This window comes from Bos javanicus, chromosome 18, assembly GCF_032452875.1.
Source record: "Bos javanicus breed banteng chromosome 18, ARS-OSU_banteng_1.0, whole genome shotgun sequence".
In the NCBI taxonomy this organism is placed as follows: Eukaryota; Metazoa; Chordata; class Mammalia; order Artiodactyla; family Bovidae; genus Bos; species Bos javanicus.
The window spans coordinates 10,231,121-10,252,908 of record NC_083885.1 but is presented as its reverse complement, the minus strand read 5'-3'; the positions used below and the strand labels follow the sequence as shown (position 1 = coordinate 10,252,908).

Here is a 21,788-nt window from a genome sequence, read left to right as displayed (position 1 = left end):
TGGTTTTCTGGATGAAAACATTTTTCATTTACTCTTTGCTCTAAGAAATGATTATTATATTTGCCCACTAGACCCATCAAAATAAAGCTATAAGACCACTAACCAAATTCACTGGCTATTAAAAGACCCACCCTCCCCGTTTTTAATTTGAAGAAACTGCAGAGTGAGAAAGAGTAGCTTAGACTTGTCCTGGTGAGCCCAGGAGAGAAATGTGTGTGTGTTACAGTTGTGTCCTGGGCTTGCACTACACACTGTCCTGATTGGGACGGAGAGGCAGGCGAGGCAACAGGAGGGCAGGAGGCTGTGAGCTGACAATGGAAAAGTTCAAGCAGAGATGAGATCGGAAGTTATAAATGTGACATTTTCAGCAAGTTCCCAGTGCACAAGTGTAAAGAGAAAAACTGGATGGATGTTCCCTGAGGAACAGCCCTGACCAGGAATCCTGGAGAGCTGACCAAAGGGCAAAGGCACAGAACTGAAGCTGAAGCCAGCAGAAGCGCGTTCTCTGAGGATGGGGTCTGCAGGCACTGTGCGGGAGGGTTGTTAACCCCATCACGGTGCAGAAGCAGCTTACTCCGGGGTTGAGAGCATGGGGCCTAGACTCTGGGCAAGTTCTTCAGCCCTCTGAGCCTCAGTCTCCATATCCACTAAATGGGTATTACAATGAGAGTCTCAGGGTTGGCAGCAGGAGTGAAAAACGGAGTGTATGTAAGCCTCTTGGACACGGCCTGGCCCAAAGCAAGCACTTTCAGATGTTTGCACTGGCTTCTAGAAGTTTGTTTAATGATAAAGAGGATGCAGGAGCAGGTCCAGGAAGTGTTGGACAGACAGAACTTCTGTAACAATGGCCAGTCTTGCTTTTGATAAAAGTTCATCACACATTTGCCTTAATTGACGGAACACTTGCTAAGGAAGAAAGAGACCCAAAGTTCAGCATCTCAGCATCTAGTCCCCCAGCGACCTGGAGGAGGAACCGGCCCACCCAGCCCCAGCTTTCTCACATGCGCCGGGTCGAGAACCAGACCCTCTTCACTGGACTGTCCGGATGGTAGGTGGGAAAGTGACTGGACTGTGGAAGGGCTTCATTAGCTTAAAAACTACTATATCAGTGTCCACTAATGCCGGTTCCCTGCTGTGGGCATTATTCCCACTTCTGTGGAGGTATGCGTCATGGTGGCCAGCGGCACCATCCCCAGCAATCTCTGACGGCAGGAATGGCCATGTTTCTGAGCAGGGTGGGGGCTCCAAGTCTCGAAAGGTCTACCCTTTGTAGTGTCTGCCAATGTCTTCCCACTGCATTTCCAGTGAGCAGCCTCCTGCCTTGCCCACATGATCAGCCCCTGCCTTCCTGTCCAGTCTCACATCCCCCGCTGTCTCTCATGCTCTCCATCCATACCGGATGGCTTTCAGTTCCTCGAGCTAGACGTGCTTTCCCTGCCTCCAGAACTTCATGTGGACCCTCTGCGTCTTCCCAAGTCCCATGGGCATGGATTCTGATGGAATCCTAACCAGTAGTGTCTCAGAATGGGACCTCCCTTGGAAATAGAGGTGGCCAAGCTAAAATGAGGTCTCAAGTGTGCTCCACACCAACACAACCGGCATTCTTATAAAAAGGAGAAAATTATGCATAGACATGCACCAGGGCTTCCCTGGGAGCTCAGATGGTAAAGAGTCTGCCCGCAATGCGGGAGACCTGGGTTCGATCCCTGGGTTGGGAAGATCGCCTGGAGAAGGAAATGGCAACCCACTCCAATATTCTTGCCTGGGAAATCCCATGGATGGAGGAGTCAGGCAGGTTATAGTCTGTGGGGTCGCAAAGACTCGGACACAACTGAGCGACTTCACTTTCTTTACGTTCACTTACGCACACAGAAAGAAGGTCACGGGAAGATAACAGAAGAGACTGGGCAATGCATCTACATGCTATGATCACCACACATCGCCCGCAGATCACTGGGAAGCAGACACAGACACGAGTAGGTGCTTCCTCAGTGCCCCGTGGACACGTGGACCTTGAGTGAACAAACGTTGTTCAAGCCACGTAGTGTGCGGTATTTTGTTACTGTCATCATAAATGTCACTCCTTGGAGGAGACCTCCTTGAACGCCACAGTGGCTGCCCACATGTGTCCTTCTAGAGTGAGTTCACCCCATTCCAGCCTGTCCCTAGGGTCACACATAGCTATTTGCTGGCTAGTTGTCCTCATTTTATTAACTTATTTATTTATATAATTTATTTAATTTTGGCCACATGGCTTGTGGGATCTCAGTTTCCTGACCAGGGATTGACTCCGGGCCATAGCAGTGAAAACTCAGAATCCTGACCGTGAGGCCACCAAGAAAGTCCCCCGTGGTCTCCAGCTGAAGTCGTGAATTCCTGAGGTCAGGGACCATTGTGTGTGAGGCTGGCAAGCTGTGCTCGCCTCCCTGCACCCTAGCCTCACACAGTGCCTGGCACAGAGGACTCATGGAATACACTTCTGATAGGGGGGCTGGTGGGTGAATGAGTTCAGCCCATGTGAGTATCTAAATAGCACAGTATTAACATTCTTGCTGTTTCCCAGCAGCGTGTAGACTGAGCCATACTCTGGCGGCTTCTCCACCTTCCTGGAGGCAGAATTTCCTTTAATTTCCAGAAGAGTGATTTTAAAACTAAAGAAAAAAAGGAAAAACAAAATAACCTATCCTTACAAGCATAACAGATTGTATTTAACTTTATCACATATGATATTTATATATATATATATATATATATATATATATATATATATATATATATGTATGCCAAACATCATGGCATCCGGTCCCATCACTTCATGGGAAATAGATGGGGAAACAGTGGAAACAGTGTCAGACTTTATTTTTCTGGGCTCCAAAATCACTGCAGATGGTGACTGCAGCCATTAAATTAAAAGACGCTTACTCCTTGGAAGCAAAGTTATGACCAACCTAGATAGCATATTCAAAAGCAGAGACATTACTTTGCCAACAAAAGTTTGTCTAGTCAAGGCTATGGTTTTTCCTGTGGTCATGTATGGATGTGAGAGTTGGACTGTGAAGAAGGCTGAGTGCTGAAGAATTGATGCTTTTGAACTGTGGTGTTGAAGAAGACTCTTGAGAGTCCCTTGGACTGCAAGGAGATGCAACCAGTCCATTCTGAAGGAGATCAGCCCTGGGATTTCTTTGGAAGGAATGATGCTGAAGCTGAAACTCCAGTACTTTGGCCACCTCATGCGAAGAGTTGACTCATTGGAAAAGACTCTGATGCTGAGAGGGATTGGGGGCAGGAGGAGAAGCGGACGACAGAGGATGAGATGGCTGGATGGCATCACTGACTCAATGGACGTGAGTCTCAATGAACTCCCGGAGTTGGTGATGGACAGGGAGGCGTGGCGTGCTGCGATTCATGGGGTCGCAAAGAGTCAGACACGACTAAGCGACTGATGTGTGTGTGTGTGTGTGATGCTATAAAATTAGGAAAAGGAACTTTCTAATAAACCACTGGTTTGTGGAAAAAAATGAATGACTGAATGCACTTTGGAAGGCAACAGTCTAATGTTCTGATATGCAATATATACATCCAGGTAAGACAGGCTGAAAAAGATACTTCTCATAAATTCCTGTCTTCTCAGATCTGAGCAGATCGACAGCAAAATAAAATGCTGCCAATACCGGGAAAACTGATATTCAGCCTGTAAATGAAATAGATTTTAGTTTGGAAACAAATGAATACATTAAAATAAATTCTGGATGATTTTGTTAAAGCCCTCTTAGAAGAATGAACCCATACAGAACTTGGGCTGTGAAATATTTTCTTTCTTGTTTTTAAGTTCTCAGTAAACGTTGAGCCTGTTTCTACTCTAACAATTCCTTTATGTATTATTTATTAATGCTGACTTTTTTTCTTTTCTTTCTTTCTTTTTTTTTTTTTTTTACTTGACTGACAGGGTAGTAGATTTAGGGCTTTCTGGAGTTTATGTAGATTCGTTTATTTACTTGAGAAAGGAATTTAACTCAAGCCCTCTGGGCTCTCTGTGCACCCCGGGAAAACGACACACCTCAGGGTCCCTCACGACTCTGTGCTGCTGTGGGGCCTGGATTTTTTCACCGGCAGCAGTATTCTTTGCCACAGTGAGGCTGGCCTGAGATCTGCAATCAGCCTTGAGCAGCCTCCCTCGGGTCTAAAACCACGGGCTGGATGAAATTGTCTCTAAAGCCCCTTTGAGCACTTTCCGATTGCCTCTGTTGCTCACCATCCAACATTTATAATTTATTTACTCATTCACCTGTTATTTGGTTATGTGCCAAGGCTGGCTGCTGGGGCCAGAGCAGGGAGCAAAGGGACAAAGTTCCTTTTCTCATGGAGCTTCTGTTCTAATTTGGGAAGAGCGACAATAAGCGAATAAATAACTTAATTGTATAGCACTTTAGAATGTGAATGTTATACACTATCGGAGTGAAATATGTACATATTAGGATATATACATATTAGAAAAGAATAGAATATGTAAGAGGATATTACATAACATATGATGGTTTACAGGTAACACTGAATATGATAAGAAACTGTAATTATATTTAATAGTATATTAGAAGCTGAGACACAACAGGCAGTAATGAGGATTTACCGCATGAATAATAATTTCACCTCCAGCTAAACTTTTGATGTGATCCCTGTGTTAAGTCCTAGAGGCAGTGATGGAAAAGATATGTCCCTAAATATGAAAGCATCCTAGCAGTATTGGGGAGATACAGAAGGAATACATGACTCAAAGGCAACATGATAAGACTGAGCTGGCAGATGCGGAGCATGGGTAGCAACAAGGAGGGAGAAGCAGCAAGCTGCCTAAGGGATTTATAACTTGGGGACCTACAAAAAGTGTAAATTGGAGCTTTCCAGGTATGAAAGAAGAGAAAGGCATTCCAGGGAGAAGGGATGTGCAGTGGCATGGAGGCATCCTAAAGCCTGGCAGGTTGGGGGGATAACTAGAACTTCAGCGTGGTCTGAGTTGGAGGTAGGTGGTGACCAAGTGGACCACGTTTAAAACCATCCAGGCTAAGACCCGGTGCTCTTGTTTCTAACACTGTTCAGCACAAAATGGTTTCCAGGTGCAGCGTGGGCATGGGTATTTCATCTCCTTTGGGTTGCTCTTGGCGTTCTCTTTTTGAACTCTTGCATTCTCATTCTGCAAGCTGCATTTTGAGGTGTAGTAATATTACATTCATAGAGTTAAAAAAATTGATGTTTTACAGCTCTGTGGCTGTTGCTCTTGGTGTAAGGATATTGTCTTTGAGCAGAAGCAGATGGATGAAGCCTTCAGAGGCCGCCGTGCCACAGAGTGGCTCTGTGGTGAGACTCTGCCAGCTGTAGTAAAAAACTGCTTTTATTGCCACTGAGTTGCTGCTGACCCTCTGAGCGTAACCAGAGGGTTCGCAAAGGCACAGGATTTGCATAGAGGTTCACACAGGAGAGATGGGGATCAACACATCATGAATATAATCATGAAGGAGTGATTAATGCAATAAATCATCTGGCTGTCTGGTCTACCTTTACAGGAGGCTTGAAGAACCAGCCACCCGGTAGATTACATTTTTTCACTTTAACAAATCCAGGTGTTTCGACATCACAAACACAGTGTATAATCGACTTGGGCGTTTTCAACAATGCAAGATTTCTCATCCTGCTGTCACTGAACAGTTAAATCTGGGAGCGCACACACCACCTCCCTTTTCTTTAGCTGGAATAATCTTGTTTGGATGATGGCTTCTATTTATAGAGCACTGCTTATATTTGAACAACCATTTTCCTTCACTCTCTTTTAGTCAACAAATTCAGCTGTAGACCTGCTGTTTGAAGTGCCTCTGAAATTTGAACTCCAGGAGACTTAGTTGATGATTTCATGTATTTTTTTACAAGCTTGGAGCAGGAGAAGAAAGCAGTGAACTCACCCCTTCCTAGTGAAGATAAATGGGGACATGGGTATTGGCTGTTTTGCAACTAACCCTTCTTCAGTTATGAGATGGCAAGTTTGGAATGAGATTTGCCTTTGAGGGCTCTGGAGTTCCTTGGACAAGATGTTGGACCTGCACAGAGGTGGACCAGGAACTGATGTCATCAGGAGTGAGGTGACCGTTTGCACAGTTGGGGGCTGGTGGCATCTGTGTTGTGAAGTCACACTCTTCTATTCTCTCCAAATATTCCATTTCTGTATGTGTTGGGAGGCCCCCAGCTGCCACACAAAACACGGGATAAAGATCCCAGTAATGTATGTTTGGTTTTATTTAAAACTTCAGCCACACAGAAAACTGTCAGTTATGTTATTTCACAGCATCACAGCAAAATGTATCACATATTTCACCATAATAGCTATAAAAAGCTTCATGGGAAGAGGGAGTCCAGACTATTTGAAATAACATTTAATCATCTTTAAAGATTTATCTGGTTGTTAAAATGTCTTGGACTCCAACTTCCAGAAAAGTCACTTGAGTCAGATAATTGAAATGGGTTTGATGTTCTAAGAAATATGTAATTGACTTTCTGGATTAATCTCTGTTGAGCAAGCAGAATGTGTAATTATGTGGTCAGTGTTTAGTCCTGGCCACCTCTGAATTTAAAAGGCTCTCTTAAGGGAAACAAACTCTTACAAAAGTAGGAGTTTTTTCATCACTCAGTCGTGTCCAACTCTTTGTGACCCCATGGACTATAGCCCACCAGGTTCCTCTGTCCATGCGATTTCCCAGGCAAGAATATTGGAGTGGATTGCCATTTCCTTCTCCAGGGGATCTTCCTGATCCAGGGATAAGACCCGTGTCTCCTGTGTCTCCTGCATTGGCAGGCAGATTCTTTACCACTAGTGCCGCCCGGGAAGCCTGGAAGTAAGAGAGTTTTATTTAAAGCACTCAAATATATGGCGTGGAACCCTGGGGGAGTGGGTAAATATATTCACTTCAATTAGATTTTTGGTAAAAGATGACACACAATGTACATTTACTAGCTTTATACCTGGGGCCATCAAACTACCAAGAACAAATGAAAAGATCTAGAAGAGTTCAGAAAACTCAGATATTCATATCAACTCAAGAGTGAAGGAACAGGAAAGTATAGGCTGCCCCTAATGATATAGTTCAGTTTCCTCCGTGTTAGAGTCGTTTCTTGGTTATCAGTATCAATGAGGAGACACAAAGTTTTTAATCTTTTCAGTAAAATGAATTGATTATGAAGCAATGGGGTATAAGATGGGGTGAGTACTGTCAAAGCATTTAATTTCATTTCTTCGACCCACGTTTTTAATGAATATATTATGAAGTTTTGTGCTACAGTGGATTCCATATACACAGCATCTACTGACTTTCCCTAATAATCCAGAGTAAAAGGCTAAGCCACAATTTTCTCTGTTTACAGTGACTGGGGCAAGCTTCTTTTAGACCACCCCTCAAATCTAGGATAGCTCAAGCATATGGACTTTACACATCCTCTCCCCTCAACCTATCTGAAAGCACTAGAGAGCTACCAAGGCAGCTGGAACTTGAGAATCCAGATCCTGCTGTGAAGGGAAGTTAATGAAGTAAAGCCAACACTTTATAAAGCTTTTACTCTCAAGGCAGAGTAAGAGTATAAGGGCACAGGGACAAGAGGCTAAGAATCTGAGTAGAAAGTGCTGCTATGAGACCAGGAAGCTGAGCAGAGCTTTCAACAGTCTCATGGGCTGACAAGGCCACTGAAATTCAGGGTGTCCAAGATGGAAAAGCCTTTGTAAAAAGTATCCATATTTCAGTTAGAATTCCAGAGAGGCTGTACCTAAGAGTAAGAGAAACCATGATAGCCCTCACTCAAGACTGAAACTCAACGATGATCTAACTCAATCCTAGACCGATTTAAAGTCATCCTTTTCTACTTTTGTTGGTTTACAGAAAGCAAAAATGATAAAGTTAAGGAATAGTGTACATTGATGTTATCCTGACATCTTGCTTCAGATATTTTATTTAGAGGAAAAAGTAAATTTCTAAGGTGATAAATAAAATAGTTCCTTGACTAATAAACTTACAAATGAAGAGCAGTGAGTCAAAATGAACACACTGGTAGAGATTTACATTTCTTGTGATTTACCTGCAATACCAACATACAAAAATCTTTAAAAAATTAATTTATTTATTTTAATTGGAGGCTAATTACTTTACAATATTGTAGTGGTTTTTGCTATACACTGACACGAATCAGCCATGGGTGCACATGTGTCCCCCATCCTGAACCCCTCTCCCACCTCCTTACTCATCCCATCCCTCTGGGTTGTCCCAGTGCACCAGCTTTGAGTGCCCTGTTTCATGCACTGAACTTGGACTGCTCATCTGTTTCACATGTGGTAATATACATGTTTCAATGCTATTCTCTCAAATCATCCCACCCTCGCCTTCTCCCACAGAGTCCAAAAGTCTGTTCTTTATATCTGTGTCTCTTTTGCTGTCTCGCATATAGGGTCATCATTACCATCTTTCTAAATTCCATATATATGTGTTAATATACTGTATTAGTGTATTTCTCTCTGACTTACTTCATTCTGTATAATAGGCTCAAGTTTCATCCACCTCATTAGAGCTGATTCAAATGCATTCTTTTTAACAGCTGAGTAATATTCCATTGTGTATATGTACCACAGCTTTCTTTTTTTTTTTTTTTGGGCTAAGTTTCAGTTCCTTGTGAGCTCTTGACCACCATCAGTTGGTTTCCAGCTGGCCCTCTCCACAGGGCAACAGACAGCAATGCTAACAGGGGATCGAGAAGCTCAGAGAGAGTGCCAGCAGAAGAGAGAAAAAGTGAGAAAGATGCGAGTCTGACTTCTTTGTAACTTGATCATGGAAATGACATCCCATCACCTTTGTTATATTCTGCTTGTTATGAGTGAGTCCCTAGGTTCTGCAGGTACTCATGGAAAGTGGGGATCACAGAAAAGTGTGGGTCCAAGGAGGCAAAGATCATTGGGAACCCTGCCAAATGCTGCCTACCACATCTAGATAAAGTAATATTGGAGGACATGGTGCTGATACACTATGAAGAGACTCTCCAAGCATTGTTGACTTCTTATAACTTTGTAATTAGGAACTTCCAGAAGAACATTAGAAACATTTTCCTTCGATAGAAGGTCATATGTCAGTGGAGGTGTTCTGGACGTTTATTAGTGCACTAAGTAACCTGATTTGAAAAGTGAACTGTGCGATACTATAAAATATCAAACACTTTTCTCTTTTTTTTTTTCAGCCAGTCTTTGTCTTTTGGTTGGGGTATTCAACCCATTTACGTTTAAGGTAATTACTAATAAGTATGATCCCGTTGCCATTTACTTTATTGTTTTGGGTTCGAGTTTATACACCATTTTTGTGTTTCCTGTCTAGAGAATATCCTTTAGTATTTGTTGGAGAGCTGGTTTGGTGGTGCAGAATTCTCTCAGCTTTTGCTTGTCTGAAAAGCTTTTGATTTCTCCTTCATACTTGAATGAGATCCTTGCTAGGTATAATAATCTGGGCTGTAGGTTATTTTCTTTCATCATTTTAAGTATGTCTTGCCATTCCCTCCTGGCTTGAAGAGTTTCTATTGAAATATCAGCTGATATCCTTATGGGAATTCCCTTGTGTGTTATTTGTTGTTTTTCCCTTGCTGCTTTTAATATTTGTTCTTTATGTTTGATCTTTGTTAATTTGATTAATATGTGTCTTGGGGTGTTTCTCCTTGGGTTTATCCTGTTTGGGACTCTCTGGGTTTCTTGGACTTGGGTGATTATTTCCTTCCCCATTTTAGGGAATTTTTCAACTATTATCTCCTCAAGTATTTTCTCATGGTCTTTCTTTTTGTCTTCTTCTTCTGGAACCCCTATGATTCGAATGTTGTAGCGTTTAATATTGTCCTGGAGGTCTCTGAGATTGTCCTCATTTCTTTTAATTCGTTTTTCTTTTATCCTCTCTGATTCATTTATTTCTACCATTCTATCTTCTAATTCACTAATCCTATCTTCTGCCTCTGTTATTCTACTGTTTGTTGGCTCCAGAGTGTTTTTAATTTCATTTATTGCATTATTCATTATATATTGACTCTTTTTTATTTCTTCTAGGTCCTTGTTAAACCTTTCTTGCATCTTCTCAATCCTTGTCTCCAGGCTATTTATCTGTGATTCCATTTTAATTTCAAGATTTTGGATCAATTTCACTATCATTATTTGGAATTCTTTATCAGGTAGATTCCCTATCTCTTCCTCTTTTGTTTGGTTTGGTGGGCATTTATCCTGTTCCTTTATCTGCTGGGTATTCCTCTGTCTCTTCATCTGTTTAAATTGCTGAGTTTGGGAGTCCTTTCTGTATTCTGGCAGTTTGTGGAGTTCTCTTTATTGTGGCGTTTCCTCGCTGTGTGTGGCTATGTAGAGGTGGCTTGTCAAGGTTTCCTGGTTAGGGAAGCTTGTGTCGGTGTTCTGGTGGTTGGAGCTGTATTTCTTCTCTTTGTTCAGTCGCGCTATGGGGAGGGAGGGAGGGATGCTGCAAACAAATGACACTGGCGTGCGCTCGCAGTGCCTCAGCCACACTGGGTCTGCCCCCACTCACGGCGCGTGTAGCCTCCCTGCCCACACTGCTCAGGCTCTAGGTTGTTCCACCGGGAACAATCCGAGGCTGGCCCTGGGTTGCATACACCTCCCAGGTCCAAGCCACTCATGTTCAGGCACTCAGGTGGTCCTCAGAGGTGCAGACTCAGTTGGGGCTGCGTTTTGTGCTCTTCCCAGGTCCCAGCAGCTCAGGTGATGAGGTGTTTGGCGAGCGCCAATGCTGCGACTTATCGCCTCCCCGCCACTTGGTTATCTGGGTGTAAAACCGGCGCACCTTCTCAGGCAGATGTTGACCGTCCAGACCCCCAATAAGTTTTAGTTAGCAAAGAAGCCAGTTTTATAGATAATGTCTCTCTGGGGCTGTGATTGCTCCCTTCCGGCTCTGGCTGCCTGTCACCAGAGGGGGAAGGTTTGCAGCCGGCTACCTCTGTTTAGTCCTTTGTCCCGTGTGCGGGCTGGCGGTGTCTTAGGTTAGGGCTGGCTTTTCGCATGGTAGATATCCCACAGTCTGGTTTGCTAGCCCAAATTATTTCGCTCAGATAGTGCTCAGGGTATTCAGGCCAGATTCTTACTCTCAGCGATACAGCCCGCGCCGCGCCTCCCTGCCCAGCCCCCGCTTGCTGTACCACAGCTTTCTTATCCATTCATCTGCCAATGGACATCTAGGTTGCATCCATGTCCTGGCTATCGTAAACAGTGCTGCGATAAACATTGGGGTACACATGTCTCTTTCAGTTCTGGTTTCTTTGGTATATATGCCCAGCAGTGGGATTGCTGGGTCATAAGGCAGTTCTATTTCCAGTTTTTTAAGGAATCTCCCCACTGTTCTCCATAGTGGCTGTACTAGTTTGCATTCCCACCAACAGTGTATGAGGGTTCCCTTTTCTCCACACCCTCTCCAGCATTTATTGCTTGTAGACTTTTTGATAGCAGCCATTCTGACCGGTGTGAGATGGTACCTCATTGTGGTTTTGATTTGCATTTCTCTGATAATGAGTGATGTTGAGCATCTTTTCATGTGTTTGTTAGCCATCTATATGTCTTCTTTGGAGAAATGTCTGTTTAGTTCTTTGGCCTATTTTTTGATTGGGTCATTTATTTTTCTGGAGTTGAGCTGCATGAACTGCTTGTATATTTTTTGAGATTAATTCTTTGTCAGTTGCTTCATTTGCTATTATTTTCTCCCATTCTGAAGGCTGTCTTTTCACCTTGCTTATAGTTTCTTTCGTTGTGCAGAAGCTTTTAAGTTTAATTAGGTTCCATTTGTTTATTTTTGCTTTTATTTCCATTACTCTGAGTGGTGGGTCATAGAGGAACCTGCTGTGATTTATGTCAGAGAGTGTTTTGCCTATGTTTTCCTCTAGAACTTTTACAGTTTCTGGTCTTACATTTAGATCTTTAATCCATCTTGAGTTTATTTTTGTGTATGGTATTAGAAAGTGTTCTAGTTTCATTCTTTTACAGATGGTTGACCAGTTTTCCTAGCACCACTTGTTAAAGAGATGTCTTTTCTCCATTGTATACTCTTGCCTCCTTTGTCAAAGATAAGGTGTCCATAGGTGTGTGAATTTATCTCTGGGCTTTCTATTTTGTTCCATTGATCTATATTTCTGTCCTTGTGCCAGTAACATACTGTCTTGATGACTGTAGCTTTGTAGTGTAGTCTGAAGTCAGGCAGGTTGATTCCTCCAGTTTCTTTCTTCTTTCTCAGACTGCTTTGGCTATTCGAGGTTTTTTGTATTTCCATACAAATTTTTGAAATTATTTGTTCTAGTTCGGTGAAAAACACTGTTGGTAGCTTGATAGGGATGGCACTGAATCTATAGATTGCTTTGGAGTATCTATAGATACTCATTTTCACTATATTGATTCTTCTGATCCACAAACATGGTATATTTTCCGTCTATTTGTGTCATCTTTGATTTCTTTCATCAGTGTTTTAGTTTTCTATATATAAGTCTTTTGTTTCTTTAGGTAGATTTATTCCTAAGTATTTTATTCTTTTCATCACAATGGTGAATGGAATTGTTTCCTTAATTTCTCTTTCTGCTTTCTCATTGTTAGTGTATAGGAATGCAAGGGATTTCTGTGTACATTGATGTTATCCTGACATCTTGCTTCAGATATTTCATTTAGAGGAAAAAAAGTAAAGTTCTAATGTGATAAATAAAATGGCTCCTTGATTAATAAACTTACAAATGAAGAGGCAGTGAGTCAAAATGAACACACTGGTAGAGATTTAAATTTCTTGTGATTTACCTGCAATACCAACACACAAAAATCTTAAACTGCCTCAAAACAATGATGTGGGTGACATGATTACAAGTGTCATCAGTTTAAAGATTGGTCTTTATACAAGAACATTTGACACTGCAGAGCTATATATCTATCTATATGATAGAAACTTGATAGAGATGTTCTTATATATAACCACAATTTTTCAATTTCACATGAGTTTTCCAATAATGTAGTAAAGGTGAAAAAATATTTCTAAACTCTCAACAATACAGAGCAAGCTTCTATCAATGCTGCTAGAGAAAAGATTAGACTTTTGTTCCCCTTCTGAAGAAAATGTCTTTACATAATTATTACATAAAGAAGAGACCACAGAGTTTTCAGTTAAACATGTAAGAGGAAAAAGTATTATGGGGTGAATTAGGCAGCTAATTAATAAATAATTAGTACAATATTTTTATTATGAAAACCAGTATTGCAAAGAAAAGATAAGACTCCTGAAGCATCGAAGTCCTTCAAAGCCCGACACTGACTTTTGTGAATGCAGACTAGACCCCAGTACCTTCTTGGTCACTTAATGCAAGTATCTGCTGGTGACTCAGTTTCAACTTGCTGACTCCCAGCTTACACTGTTTATCTTTACCCTTTTATGAAAACTGGATCATTTACCCATCTCTCAGTTTCCAGAAAAACAGGGCCTTTTAAGTTTTTTTTACACCATTTTTATTACAGGTATTGTACTGTTATAGTTTGAACATTAAAATATTTACTTTAAAAAGAATTCATCAAGCAGGTAAAAAAAAATTCCTAAGTTATTAAGTCTTCATTACCAATTTCCATTTTAAGGTAAAACTTGAAAATCAATTGATAGAATAAATGAATGAAAACATTTTAAAATGTTATAATTATTTGCAAATACATTCTTTGAAAATCAATAGTGATTTAATTAATCCCCCAATCCTGGGGTTTATGTGAAAATATTTGTTGAAAATATGTGTTGAACATTAACTATGCTATAAGGAACAAATAACACATTTTTTTCTTAAAAAAAATTTAGAGAGAAATGGACAAGTCCTTTTGCTCTAAATTGGACTGAGATTCTCAACCATAATTCAGACTGTGGGTTTGGAGAGTTTATCTGTATTCCCTAAAGTCATTTCCAAATACCTAATCTAGAAAAGCCACAGCTAACAAGTAAACATTAACAGTTAAAGCCACGTGTTAAAACTATTAGGAAAACTCACAGAAGACTCTCCATAGGGAGGCTAGCGCTTCTAACCCAAATTTTCATGAAAATCAATGACTAAGATTGATTTCATATATCAGTAACAATTTACAGCACTTGGTTCCTCACACCCAAGGACAGTGTTCTCAAGTTAAAATTATCTTCAGGAAACATTCAGCAGGTACTGGATTGTTGAGTGACAACTGGGAATGCAACAGAAAATAAAAGAGGTGTGGGCTTCACTTTTCAGCAAGCTTACAGTCAAAGTGAATACTCACAGGGGAACAAATGATCTCAGTATGCACTATTTGCTGTTTAAAATAACTTTAAAAATACAACATCTCCTTCCTCAGTACCAACCTCTATATTATCAGGGGCTGCAACCTGCCAACTAAAGACAGCTGGCGTTGTTTCTCAATATCCCTTACAGATAAAGAAGGCTGAGGAGACTCAAGTAGATGTCATTTGACTTTCTGGGGAAGTTCTTTAGAGGATGTTTTACTTAGGTGATAGGTTCTCCTTTGCCTTTCTCATTTCCTGCTTCTTTTTATCTGTTACATGCACATGATGGCTGGCACTGCAGTGACCCTACTGTACCATGACGCAGCTTTGGGGAAGGCAGAGAAGAAAGGTTAAGAGGAACACAGTAAATTGACAATATCATGGTCTTGCCATGTTGGCCTGGCACTGTTGACCCAGAGACTTTCATGTGAGAGAAACTACACCTCTATCTCATTTAACACCACACTATTTGCAGTCTGTAATTTTTGGCCAGCTGAAACTCCTCTTTTAAACAGATAAAAAAATTCATTTTTCTGGAGATGAAAGATCATATAAAGTAGAAATTTAAAAAAAGACAACAATCATCTATTAATATTTCCATGAATTTCCTAAGAAATGTCCTTGTATATGAAGAAACTTACATAAAACAACATCTTCTTGGACAGGTTTCTAGATACTTTCAACCTTGAATGACCACCGTTTCCATTCTGGGATGACTGAGCCCTGACCTTTATCTCTAAAAATAATTTCAGCTTCAGGATCACAGGTCCCTGTTACTTTCTTTTCTGAGTTCATCCTGTTTGACTTCTTTCACACCCAAGACCATCTTTGGACTGAGTCTCCATCCCTTCTCCACCTAACAGGCTTCTCTCAGATGTCTTTGCTTTTTCCCACAGTGATGAGTTTTACAGTTTCTGCCCTCTCTTCTTCAGAATTACTTCTCCCTTAATCATGGGAGGGTCTTAATCACGTATTTTGAAGTGTTTGAGCAGGTTCGTAGATCACTTTAAAGAAAAATAGCAGCTTTTCAACATGGAGGGAAGACAGCCCTTTAGATAAGAATTTCGGTTGGCCTTCTGAATTTTAAAAATGACGTCATTTATCACACCATCGTCTTGCTCACTGCTGCCATCTTCCTCACCACCACCTTCCTCACCGTCTTCCTCATGACTGCCTTTACCCCACTCTCCTCTCTGCCACTTTGTAAATTACCACCACATCCTCACCACCAACACTCTAGAGAAGTCGAGGTCACAAGAAGTAGTGCTTGTCACCATCAGCTCATTTAACATTCACAAGAACTCAGTGAGGTGGGCTTTATGATCAGCCCCACTAACAGGTGACAAAATGAGAACATGGATGGTGAACGTGCTGAGATCACATGGCTTATAGGTGGGCTTTGAATCCCCTTCTGGTCTAGAGCTCACCCCATCACATCTCTTTCACTGCCTCTAGCGTTCTGGCGTCCACAGTGTATGAACCCCCCACTCAATGACAAAGAACAGCAGCCTTCCTGGAACACGCTAGATAATTTAGTTGTGAATTTGATTTGCCCAGCATTGGCAAAGACTCTTTTGGACATCTAACGTCTAAGAGAGAGAATGTGAAGTACTAGCTTCCCATTTTTCTCGTTTTGTTACTTGTGTCTCCATACAAGTTGTGATGTCAGTTCTGCCCCGTGGGAATCTCAAGCTCATTATCCAATGTCCATTTGAAGACAGTTCTGTGCTTTCCCAATATTCACAGGTGAATACATTATGCTACTCAAGGTCTCTTACTTTACTTCAGATCTATGTTAAATCTTTCCTTAAATTCAGTGGTATTAACAACAATATCAACAACAAGAGCCTCTCACAGTATTTAGCCCATAGCTAGGAACACAAGCTGAGCTCAATTCAGCCTCCACTTATATAACTAATTAACATCACCTTTTTGGTAACATGGATAGGTTTTCTTATTTCAGATTGGGGTTATCCAATTTCTAGTGTCATTACTATGTCTATACTGACCATTTCACAGTGTCTTGAGTTATTCTTTTTAAAGAGGTTCCTGAGAAATTTTACAGATCAACCAATATCTCCCACTGAATATTTTAGGAACACCAGCTCAATGAGACATGATGAGGTGGTCCAGGAAAAATTATCCCCAGGCCAAATGAGCCTGAGAAAGCTTACAGACCATACCTACCCCTTGGAGAACACAAAGCATTGTAAAAGTGCCCAGAAGCCCTGTAGTAAAAGAAACCCTGCATACCATTCCTCTCAGTGCTCTCCAGATTTCTCTGACCCTGAAATCTCCCTCCACCTCCCCCTCTACAATGATACAACTTGTGGAACGAATTTCTTGGAGCATAGTTTGAGAAACATGGGAATAATATGCAATCTATTTTAGCAGTTACAGAAGCAGTGTTGTGGGAGCGATAGAATGGACCACATCAGCTATGTGGACTTTGCTGTTTTGAGGTTAGACCCCTGAGTGTCCAAGATGCCACTGGGCGAGGGGGAAATTTCCATCTCCTGGATGAGTCAGGCGGGGCTGCTGATGTGCAGAGGTCACTGGGGAGCCAGGGGGCTGGGAAGGGTCATCGGGGGTGGCCCTGGGACATGTGAGAGAGGGGTGCACAGTTGCCAGTCCAGACCTGGGTGTCTTCTCTGAGTGCCTGGGAGGGGAGGAAACATCAACAGTGGGCAAGGAAGTGCAGTGTTGGGGCTGAGAGCATGGTTCACAGGGCGTGGTGCTCACATCCCACTTCTGCTACATGTTCTGCCCAAGACCTTGGAGACCCAGATTCTCTGAGCTTTTAATAAGCTCTCTGATTGCTTAAAAAATGTGGCTCATGAAGCCAACCTCACACGATCAATTGAGACAATGGATCACAGGTGGAGAGCCCTGAGGTGGTGGTGGTGGATATACAGGAAAGGTTTGGCAAACGGGGGGCTGCCATGACTGATGCTATGCTCTTGGTCAATAAGAGGGGTGTTAAGTCCTTGGCTCTGGTCCTGACCCCCAAAGAAACCAAGACCATCACATTGCCTTTTGAGGTATGGTGCCAATGACTTCTTAGTCTGGACACATACTCAGCAGCTGGATCCGGTCTTGCATACTCAGCCTGTCCACAAACACTATTCCGTTGGAATAGATGGGAAACAACAACCGCGATCCACAATCATAAAAGCACAGGAGCCGCAAATAAAAACGGCTCTCCCAGACGAGCTAACTTGGTTGTTATTTATAAGCTCCTGGGCCGCCCAGTTATTGCCAAGAAAATCTGCTTTACCTTCTTGCTGCTGTTCCGTCTGGCCCCTCAATCTGTACTTGCTGAAAAAATAGTTATTGTTATGCTAAAACCACAATAGGACTCGCATAATTCAGCACTAAATAACACCGATAAAACTATGAAAGTGGCACTTTGGCATTAAAAGTTATTTTCTTATGGACTTTAACAAGATTCAATGCTTTTGAATCATAATGCTCTGGTATTTTCCACTTAAAAAAAAAAGATAAAAATGTAGAAAACTATTCTGGCAAAACACCATCTTCTCTCCACAAAGGAGAGCTTTGATGTTGCAAACAGGGAGCCAGCAGGGCTGTGGTTCACGGAATCAATGTTAATCAGCAATCACGGCCATGACCGTGAGGGGTGCTCAGCAGGGGTTTACCTCTTTCTTGGTGAACTTTGGTGAGTGATCGTTTTTGTCATCGATCATGATTGTCGCTGTGGCCGTGCCTGTTAATCCAACATCCAGTCCTGCCATGTCTTGAGCCTCAATGATCAGTTCATACTTGGGATTTTCCAGCGTCTACGAGGCAAAAACACAACAGAGAGGATGGCATTTAGACTGGAGTCGCTGCTTGGGACAGGTGGCCGGCCTGTGCTCGGCTGGAGCGGTGTGCTCCCTCCCTCAGGGCAGGCGCCTGGAAGGGCAGCACCCCACCTTGGGCAGCAGTCTCAGCTGTGGTGGACAGATGTACCTTTGGAGTCTCTCCCAGCAGGACAGTCCTTATGCATGGACTGGAGTTGGCTGTGGGGATGGAATCTATTTTCTGTCCTTGTTTAAGGGGGCATGTGATATATTCCAGAATGTTCAAAGTCCAGGGTTTGGGTACACATTGCACATTTGATGTTTATATCCATTATATGTCATTTCACAGTGGCCTCATGGAACTGATCTGGAAATGAGGCTAAATCTGATGATGAGATTAGGGCAAAGATAACAGCCTTAGGAACTGAACAATCTGGACCAGGCATCAGATTACTCTGCTTTTCAGAAACCAGTGTCAGTCTTTTCAACGAGCATGTTAAGTTGCATTTATTGTTCCCATTTTACAAGTGAGAAAGCACCAACTGAGGTTTAGAGTTGTTTATACTGCACTTCCTTCATAGCACTGTGAGTTGTTTTAGTCTTTTATGTCATGTGAAATTTGAAAGATGTTTTTTAATCCAGTTGAGATCTGATAAATTTAACACAAAAGCAATACCACACTGCTATCCCTCAATACATATATTTTTCATTTGAATATTTGACAGATATTTTGCTATTATGTTTAAACACTCGCAGTTGATTCAGGGCTCAGCGGGGAGTTGGGTGTGATCATCTCCAATAGGAAGAGTGCCTGAGATGTGGGACTATGCTGGCTCCCGACTGCAACTCTCCCCTGGATTCTGTAACACACCCTGGGGTTTATTCAGGAGGTTCTTCTTGGCCCTGAAGTCAGCCAGAATCGATTCTGGGGTTGCTTGCAATTAAAGGAAACTGCGGTGAAGACTTTTACTTGTTTACCCAATCCTATTTCTTTTGACTGCGGGGCGGCTTCCCAGGGGGTGCTAGTGGTACAGAACCCGGCTGCCGATGCCGGAGATGTAAGACACTTGGGTTCGATCCCTGAGTCAGAAAGATCCCCTGGAGAAGGAAATGGAAACCCACTCCAGTATTTTTGCCTGGAGAATCCCACGGACAGACAAGCTTGGCGGGCTATGGTCCACAGGGTTGCAGTGAATAAGACAAGATTGAAGAGACTTAGCACGCACATGCAGCTGGACCTTATGAACTGTGTGACCGATTCTGGACAATGGAATGTGGACAGAAGAGATGGACTAATCTGGCCCCTAAAGCACCCGCATAATCCTCTGTGTTTTCTATTCCCCAGAAGGAAGAAGCCCGGATCTCCACGTGACTGTGGCACAGAGACCCTTTGCTGACACGCTGTAGGCTGGGATGTGAACAAGAGACAAGCCTTTGCTCAGGGTTGAGGGCAGTTTATGACAGTGCTTGTCCTCCCCTGACTAATTTGAAGGCTATGTTTCCCATTTGGCCTTATTTTGATGCCCATTTACCATCTCCCCAAGTGGATGACAAAGTTTTCAAGGGCAAGGACCATGCCTTTGACCCCGACACCCAGCCGGTACGCAGCACACAAGCTGGCCAACTCACTTTCATTATTGATAATGATGATATACTACTGTTTCCCTGAACTAAATTATATCTCAAAGGTCTGAGCATATCCAAACCAGAGCCATTTACTCTCAGGGAATGGCTCATCCTTTGGGGAACTCTAGCTCAAGGAGATAGGATTTTATTTGGACCAAGAGAAGCACTGTGTCAAAACTGGGAGAATTAAATTGGCTGCTTTGATTTTATTTTAAGCTATCTGATCTGTAAGACGTATCTGAGAGGCAAGCTGCTCTCCTGGTTTGAATTCTGCAGTCATGCATTTCTATTGCATTTGCCATCTCCTCCTGGGTGTTGATTCGCTACCAGTTAATATATATCCTAGAAACAAAAGGAAGATGGTGTGTCTGCAAGAAAAAGCCTCGGGTGTATCTCCACAGCCACGGGCTGAGTTCACCAATCACACTGATTTGAAAACCAAACATTTTATCTTGAAAAAAAAAAAAAGAATCAAACTGTGTCATTAAACATGGCATATAATCAATCACCGGACCCTTGATGTTTTATACAGCTACCTCGACTGCCATACGAGTGAGCATTTAACGGAACATTTATCACTAATAACAAGCATAATGGTAGCTGTGGGGGAAAATCAACGAGGAACTGTTACATGGAGGAAGGATTGGCCGTTAACCCACCCGGTGCCCCCTCCTTCTCTTGCTTCAACTTGAGCCGCCCTCTGCACCTCCTTTCATACTTTGTCCAGACTGGATTTTCTTCTACTATACCCTACTTTTTCTTACTTTTGACTTTTCTTCCCCCTCTTTCTCCTCTCAGTGAATTCATGCTCATTTTCGATGGTCATTCTTCATTGTATTGATGCTCCATGAAGGCAGGGATCTCATTGCATAATGGGGAGCTGTCACTTAGGGAGGAACAGTCAGCATTTGGCCAGTGACTGTTACCTTGGCTCCACCTCTTAGAAGCTGAGTGGACCTGGTCAAGTTGCTTATGTTCTCCTTGTCTGAGTCTCCTCACCTGTTCAAATGGGGAGAATAATAAGACTTCTAGGATAGGTGAGGATGAAAACAGATAATATAAAATGCTGAGCACGGAGCCTGGAGTGTGTACATGGATGCTGTTATTATGCAGTAGAATCTTTGGCAAGTCTTCTAAGGATGTGGCAAGAAGCTGAGGGAGGCCTACAAGACCAGCTAGAAGGAATGGAGGGCTGCCAACAAGCACTGCATGGGCCTGGAGTGGATCTTTCCCCAGGCGTACCTGGTGAGACTGAAATTCTGGACTAATACGTGGATGGCTGCTTTGTGAGAGTCCAGAAAGCAGAAGACACAGCTAAGCCACATCCAGACTCCTGAACACAGAAACTGGGATAGTAAGTATCCATTGTTTTAAGTTACTACATTTTGGAGTAATTTGTTATGCTGCAATAAATAACAGTTTTTCTCCAGCAGTAGGAAATCAAGCCTGAATATACACTGGAAGGACTGATGCTGAAGCTAAGCTCCAATACTTTGGCCACCTGATGTGAAGAGCTGACTCACTGGAAAATATTCTGATACTGGGAAAAATTGAAGGCAGGAGGAGAAGGGGATGAGGGAGGATGAGATGGTTGGATATTATCGCTGACTCAATGGACATGAGTTTGAGCAAACTCTGGGAGATGGTGAAGGACAGGGAAGCCGGGTGTGCTGCAGTCCATTGGGTTACAAAAAGTTGGACATAACTTAGCGACTGAACAATAACAAAAATCACAGTCTGTAATATTCTTGTTTATTGATTACTTGTTTATTGGCGATGTTGACTCTGATCACTTGAGTTCCGTGAGGCAGGGACCTTGGCTTATTTAAAGTTTTATCTCCCAGCTGCTAATTCAGTGCCTGGCACATTGTTGTTGCGTACTAATTAATCAATTATAGTTGCATTTTTATAAAACAATGAATTACAAAGAGTGGTGTGCCCATAAAAGTTTAGCAGCATATGCTCCTGACTTGCAGCTTTTACACAGTAGACTTTTGTTTTGGTGGTTTAAATACTCTTAACCATGACTGCTTTC

At 42.4% G+C, this 21,788-nt stretch overlaps 1 protein-coding gene across 2 annotated transcripts in view; it reads right to left on the bottom strand.

Moving 5' to 3' along the window:
- CDH13 (cadherin 13) overlaps positions 1–21,788 on the bottom strand; it is a 1,019,154-nt gene that overhangs the window by 120,372 nt on the left and 876,994 nt on the right. For both annotated transcript variants that reach the window (XM_061386852.1, XM_061386854.1), the window contains one exon: positions 17,984–18,124. In XM_061386852.1, coding sequence (XP_061242836.1) covers positions 17,984–18,124 — 141 coding nt within the window. The remainder of the gene's footprint in view (positions 1–17,983; positions 18,125–21,788) is intronic.